Source organism: Prinia subflava, assembly GCF_021018805.1.
Source record: "Prinia subflava isolate CZ2003 ecotype Zambia chromosome W unlocalized genomic scaffold, Cam_Psub_1.2 scaffold_2cwr_NEW, whole genome shotgun sequence".
Taxonomy (NCBI): domain Eukaryota; kingdom Metazoa; phylum Chordata; class Aves; order Passeriformes; family Cisticolidae; genus Prinia; species Prinia subflava.
In genome coordinates, this window is record NW_026960607.1 from 264,821 (window position 1) to 272,158 (window position 7,338).

The 7,338-nt window shown below is 44.8% G+C and overlaps 1 protein-coding gene across 1 annotated transcript; it reads left to right on the forward strand.

Moving 5' to 3' along the window:
• The first annotated feature begins 627 nt into the window (after window positions 1-627).
• On the forward strand, window positions 628-2,970 carry HMGB2 (high mobility group box 2). The gene is made up of 5 exons (XM_063424303.1): window positions 628-786; window positions 1,213-1,383; window positions 1,555-1,700; window positions 1,794-1,968; window positions 2,459-2,970. Exons 2-5 carry the CDS (start codon window positions 1,234-1,236, stop codon window positions 2,582-2,584), a joined length of 597 nt encoding a protein of 198 aa, XP_063280373.1. The 5' UTR covers window positions 628-786; window positions 1,213-1,233; the 3' UTR covers window positions 2,585-2,970.
• Window positions 2,971-7,338: the final 4,368 nt, after the last annotated feature.

Here is a 7,338-nt window from a genome sequence, read left to right on the forward strand (position 1 = left end):
CTGGGGACAGCTGAGTGAAGAACTGCAACAGCACCTGCTCCTTCGGATGGAGGCAGCAGCGTGAAGAACTTCGGTCGGACTCTGCAATCCTGCTAATGACTTTAATAAAGAGCTGATAACTTTAATAAAGAGCTGAATATTAATAAAGGCATATGCCCTGTTCTTTTCACTTTTACAGCCAGCCGGCTGCTGCCCCCCAGACCCCTGCCCCATGGAGGGAAAAACACAGGGAGAGGGCGGCCGAGCCGGGAGAGGCAGGGCTGAGGGCCCCGCCGCACTCCAGCAGTCGCCGGCCCCCCTCCCTTTGTATTTTTAAACCACGCTGCGGGCCCCGGGCTCCGCCCAATCAGATCGGCCGCAGCCCCCGCCAGCCAATGGCGGGGATCCCGCGGTTTTTTAAACCGTCCCTCTCCCCCAATCGCCGCCCAGCGCGCTCCACCCCGCCCCGCCCTCCCGCTCTCCTCACCCCAACCGCTTCCAACAGGTAGGAGCACCAACGACTCCTTCGCGCTCGACCTAGCCTGTGAGTAGCTCGGCCGCTGACGGCAGAGCGGCAGACAGCCAATCACGTCGGGTCTCTGCGCCAGGGGGCGGAGCTCCGGGCAGTTTGAACCGGCGCGGCAGCCAATGGGCTGAGGCGGGGGGTGGGTTTTCGGGCGCCGCGGGTCGGCTTGCTGTGGCGGGCAGTGCTGCTGAAAAGAAGAGGCGGAAAGCGCGCGGCCGGGCACCATTCGGCAGCAGCACCTGAGGGAGCAGAGCCCCGGGTCGCCCGCTCCGCTCAGCCAGGCAAGGCCCGCGAACCCGCGGAGCGTGAGCGCGCCGGGAGGGACGGAGGGAGAGCGGGAAGGAGCGGACGCCAGCGGCGGAGCTGGGCGCAGAGGCAGCGAGGGGCTCCCGCGGCGGGCCGGCGGCACGCCCGAGGCTGAGGGGGGGATTCCTGGCTGCGGGTCGGGCCGGGAGGGCGGTGGCGGCTTCGGCCCCGGAGGTCTGGGGCTCGGGCGGCGGGGCCGGGCGGGCTGCCCGCCGCAGCCGCCGCGGGGGGCGGGGAGAGGCGCCTGGCGGCGGAAGGTGCCGCGGCCCCGGCGGGGAGGCACGGGCAGAGGGGGGCGGGGTCGGGCGCGCTGGCGCGGGAAGGCGCTGGCGGGCGAGAGGCGGGAACGGCCTCAGGCGCGGCTCTACCTCACGGCTTTCTCCACCCACCTCCTCCCGCAGGGACCCGCTGCCGACCTCGCCATGGGCAAAGGCGACCCCAATAAGCCGCGGGGCAAGATGTCCTCGTACGCCTACTTCGTGCAGACGTGCCGCGAGGAGCACAAGAAGAAGCACCCGGACTCGTCTGTCAACTTCACAGAGTTCTCGCGGAAGTGCTCGGAGCGGTGGAAGGTGAGCGGGGCTGCGCCGAGCCGAGCCGTGCTGAGACCTTGCCGGGTCAGCCCCCACCCCTGCTGCGGCTGCTGGGAAAAGATCCCTGGTAGCAGCTGCTGCTTAGGGGTTAGTGGGTCAGTAGCTGCTTTATCTCATCCAGACTCTTCCTTCCCCTCCGTGTGTTCACAGACAATGTCAAGCAAGGAAAAAGGAAAGTTTGAAGAAATGGCTAAAGGAGACAAAGCTCGTTATGACAGGGAGATGAAAAACTATGTTCCTCCCAAAGGCGAGAAGAAGGGAAAGAAGAAGGACCCCAATGCTCCTAAAAGACCACCGTGAGTGTTTCTATGACTCCCACCTCTCACACAGAAAAAAGTATTAATTTTAATAGTTTGATACTTAACTTTAATCGTTGTCTCTTGATGTAGATCTGCATTCTTCCTTTTCTGTTCTGAACACCGTCCAAAAATCAAAAATGATCACCCTGGCTTGTCTATTGGAGATACAGCAAAGAAATTAGGTGAAATGTGGTCCGAACAGTCGGCCAAAGATAAACAGCCATATGAACAGAAGGCTGCAAAACTAAAGGAGAAGTATGAAAAGGTACAGTAAAAGTAATAAAACAAAGTTTAAGTTGTAGAGCTCACTATAAATACGCGACTTGTGTCTTGTACCCAAACCATTAGGGACTTAGAATTCTTAAAGCTTATGTCAGCCTCTGTCAGGCTTTAGAAGACGTGGAAAGATGTGGCGGGGCAGGTATCTGGAACTCTTACAGTGAACCTGGATGTGGGGTTTGCATGTCTTAGAGATTTTACCAGTAAGATGCCTTACTACCAGAAAACAGGTCACCTGCTTGCTAAAACAAACATAGTCAGACTCCAAAGCATTTTGGTCATAAAATTCTTAAAACTGTCTGCATTGCATGTTCTTTTGCTTAAAGATTTAAGCATGAAAATCCCAAGGTGGACATTCTGCTTTTCTGTCTGCACTGTCTCTGATCTATGCAGTACTGTAGTATTGAAATACTAAAGCAGTACAAATCTGTCTTCAGCATTCTATTGCTAGCAACTTAACAGTGTTTTTCTTGCAGGATATTGCAGCATATCGTGCCAAGAGCAAGAGTGATGGAGGAAAAAAGGGCCCAGGTAGGCCTGCAGGTTCTAAGAAGAAAGCAGAACCAGAGGAGGAGGAGGAAGAGGATGAGGAAGAAGAATAAATGAATGTCGTGCTGTAAAGATTTATGCTCAGAATCCAATATTTTGCTAAGAATGTGAACTCAAGTGCAGCTCATTGTTAGCCTCAGTATAAAAAATCTGTACAGAATTGTGTATAGGTAATGTAGTTCTTTGTAGGGAGACTTCAATTTATAATGTAAGCAGTAGCCAAGGGCTGCTACAGTTCAGTTTGGGAAAAAAAATAGTTGTTGAATGTTTCTGCTGTTCTGCATATTTAATGGTTTTATTGAAATTCAGTGACTGATAGTGAGGTGTTTCTTTTTAGCTAAGTAAAACAGGTAGCTTAATAGCTGATCTTATATTTTGTAGTATTTTGTTGCATTGTATTACTTTTTTTAACACTTTTGTAATAAAATGTTGTACATTGCTCGTTTTGTATTCATGATGTTTCTGAGAGGTTGGGCACCCCAAGAATGTTGGAATCCTGTATGGGAACATGCAGTGTTCTTGGGCTCTTGCTGTTACTGCAAAACTAGCAAGTCCCTTATGCATTGACTCCTGGAGCTTTTGCTGCCACTTAAACTCCTTTAACTGATTTCCTCTCCAATATCCACTACTGTTAGTTAAAACTGATGCTTTCCTTTCAGTAAGGTTTACCTGTGTTACCTTGTGGGTGAAAAAAAATCTAAGTAGTGAAGTTCTTGATAATTGCTCCTGGATTATCTTCTTTCCCCAGACTGCTGAAGCACAGGTCATTGTTTTGGCATAGTAGCTGATAATGAGTGAATGTTTTAACTTCCTTTTCCAAAGTTCAAGGGTCACTGGCCTTGGCTATAAGGCTGATGTGGTTAGAGGCATGTCTTCCCAGATGTTGCCTACTTCCCTCTCCCTCTGGCTCCAGTGTTAGTGGTTTCTCATAGAATACACAGCTTGCAGAACAGCATGAAAAATGTTGGAATGTTATCTCCACGCATGCCAGTAGATTCCCGCAGAAAGGGCATTTGTAAAGAAAAGTGTTCCTGTTGCTTTCCTGTTTGTGGTTATAACAGTGTCACCAGTTATACTGTTTCTTGGCTTCCACTTTTTATTTTAGTCTAGTATATATAAAGGCTTAAATCTAGATACCTAGCAATATTTTCAGCTGGGGAATTTGAGATCCTACAGCTAAACTAAATAGCTTAAGTTTAATTTGTTGAGCTAAATACCAGGAAATAACTTATTAGCCTTTGAAAGCCCAGCCCTGAAATGTGTAATGTCTAAAAAGCTAAGTAATATAAAGGCCAGGGTTCCAGGATTTTGTTTAAAATGCCTCCCTATTCTCCATTAGCATATGAAGTTTGTGTCCCATCATTGTACTATGTGTAGGATAAAAAGTGCTTTCAGGACTTTACTATGGTAAATGTCACTGGGTAGGTCAAAGATAACAGCACTTTCTGAAACAAGAGGCTTGAGAGAAAACACTTTATATATTTTTTGTAAGCATGGAAATTAAGTAACTGTAAAGGCAATTCAAACATTTTTATACTGGAGTAGGTGTTAATCTTTGAGAGCCTTAGAAACCCAGAGTTGCTTCTTCCTCCCCACCCTGCCTCTGAGATACTTAAATAGCATCGGAAGGATTAGCTGCTGTTTTACATGTTGGACCTGCCAAAGATAACTTGGCACAGGTGACATCAGTGGTTCCATTTTTCAGGCTCAGATTTCATGAAGCTGCAGGCATAAACTAGAAGTGAGAAGCAGTGGTTCTGTGCACAGCACCTCCAGTGCTCAAGAACATTTTTTGCTGTAGAATTTGCAGTCCTGCAGCACCTGTATGCTTAACTCGAAAATTCTTCCATCTAGAGGCAATTCCCTGTTATAGTGTGTCTCCAAGATCATGCTGATCTTGTTACCTCATCCTGTTCAGACTTCCCTGTAGAAATGCACCATCCTGTCCTCTCACTTCTAACATTCCCTCCCTGGGCAGAACAGTGATGCTTCATAAAGTCTTTCTGATAAGATTATTTAAGTTTTCTGCAGTGGAGGAGTAAAGTCAAAATAAATTGACTAATTTGTTTATTTGGAATGTTTGGGGATTTTTTAAAAATTGAAACAAAATATAATCCTTCACTTGTCCTTACAAGTTGCACACCAAAAGCTCTGCATCAGGCTGATCTATCAACTGAGAACAATGTAATGACTAAAGATAATTAACATTAAAAAAAAGTCCTTTTGGTAAGAAGGATGTTCAGTATAAAGGCAAATGGAAAAGAGTACATGAAAATTACTGCTTTCAAATTAAGCTTTAATAAGTATGATGTGGCAGGTCAGGGAGTTCATACAATGCCCATCTGCGAGCCCTTGCTGGAAAGGACTGATAAGTAATCCAAGTGTAAGGGGAATGTTCAGTAAAGATAAAGGCACAGAAGAAAAGCTAAATTAGTTTTTCACATCAGTGTTTAATATGGATAACCTTATACAATAACTCACTGGAGGTGAACTGGGAGGTCTGAAACCAAAAGTAAAAGGGATTCCCCAAATGATTGCAGGCATTGGGGAGAACTCTCAAATTGTACTAGACGTCCAGCATAAAGACATCTCACACAGTAAAGCAGAGCAAAAGAACACTAAAAATAAGTCTGAGGTAGATAAAGAAGAAGGAGAGAATAACAAATGTAGGAAAACAGTTTTTAGAAAGTTCAAGTTATTTCTAAACCAGTAAGCCAAAAAAAACCCTGCACATCAACAGGTCAGACACAACAACATGTGGCAAAGCAAGAGCATCAGAGCAACATGAGAAAACAGACTAATAATTTTCAAACACATCTGTCGTGGTTGAACTCCAACCAGCAACCAAGCCCCATGCTCTCCCAAGTGGCTACTCGCTCCCCCAAACAGTGGGATGGGGGAGAGAACTGGAACGGTAAAAGTAAGTAAACTCATGCCTTGAGAAAGAAGCAGCTTCATAATTGAAATAAAAGAATAATAAAGGAATAAATTATACTAAAAAGGAAAATAAAAAGAGAAATAAAGTGAGTGATGCAAATGAAAACCAACCAAATAATGCCCAGCCAGTTTTCAAAGAGTGTCCTTCGGACAGCTTTCACCCTAGTTATTTACTGACTCTTACGGTATCAAATATCAGGTTGGTCAGTGGTGGGGGTCACCTGTCCCAGCTGTGTCTCCTTCCAGCTTCTTGTGCACTCCCAGCCTCCTCGCTGTCAGGGCAGCATGAGAAGCTGAAAAGTCCTTGACTAAGTGTAAACACTGCTCAACGACAATTAAATCATCAGTGTGTTATCAACATTATCCTCCCCCTAAATCCAGTACCCAGCACTGTACCAGCTACTAGGAAGAAAATTAACTCACCCAAAGCCCGTGCATCCACACAAACAAGACAGTTGCCAAACTGTCCTAGGGACAATGGATGCTCAAGATACAGTAGCAATGCCTAGAAGAAAACTTTTTTAACCTTGTAGAGGAGTTTCAGGCAGTTTTCATGACAAAATTTTTTAATGGAAGAGGCATGGTGAAGCATGTCTCAAATTCAAGTGTAAAAGAACTTGAAACAAAATGACAGGACAGATGGTATTCATCCAAGAGTTCTAAGGAAACTCAAGTGATGAAATGGCTGAACTTTGAACCGTACTTTATATTTTTTTCACTTAAAGCTGTCTTAAGTGCTAGATGAATGGAAGGTCACAAATACGACAGTAATTTTTAGAAAACATTCAGTGATGCAGAGAGCTTCGGACCAGTAATGTCCACATGACAAGTTGGTAGGAGCCACAGTACAGCTGAGAGTTGCTGGACAAATGGCTGAATAGAACTTGTGATTTCAAATCCCATTCCATAGAGCTGTATATATTCTTTGAAGAAATCTGCAAACCTTAAGGTAAAGGAGATCAGGTAGTTTTGGTCTACTTGAGCTTTTCTCATCTACTTCTTATAAAATAATTAAGTCACCATGGAAGATCTTGCATGAATAACAAGAGCTAACAGTGAAGATCTGCAAAGCCAGCCTGCAGCCTGAAGTAAAACCAGCAGGTGAAATATGGTGTTAGTACAAATTGTATTATATGTTATTATGTGCTCCCCTATCGCATGTGAAGGGGGAAAAACCACACCTTCAAGTTATGGGTAATATGGGGTAATATTACATTTGTCTGGAGGAGATGCTGGAGCTGTAACAGATAATTCTGTGAAGACATAATGAATGTTTTCTAGAAAAGCAGATAGCATGTTAGGCATTATCAGGTAAAAAAGTTACAAACAAAACACATGTTCATTATTGCTGTTCTAATCAAGACGTGTGCGCGCGCATATTTACAAATTTCCAGACCAAAGGTTTAGCTTCAAAAAAATAAGACCAGCTTTGTAAATAGGCTTTGTTCTTCAATGACCTAAGAAAAAGGAAACCTTATATTCTATTCCTCTAGGAAAATGATAAGGCAATAATGAATATCTGTTTTGTTTCTAACTTTTACCTGAAAATTGTAAATATGCATATGTATGTGTGTGTGTGTGTGTCTTGATTAGAACAGCTACAGACCTGGGAACTGACTTCAGTACAGATAGGCTTTATAACTTCTAGAATACTACTGAAGTTGCAAATGATTTTAGATAGAAAATCAGGAAAAAATGAAATAGGACTTTTACCTTTGATTAGTCAATGATGTATTGAACTTTTTCATAACAGTGTATCATAGGCATCTGGTCTATAACATTGGTACATAATCTAGTACATATTTTTCAGTGATGGATTATTTGCTGTGGTGGTGATGGTTGCCGATCCCACTTCACTTGCCTTAGCATA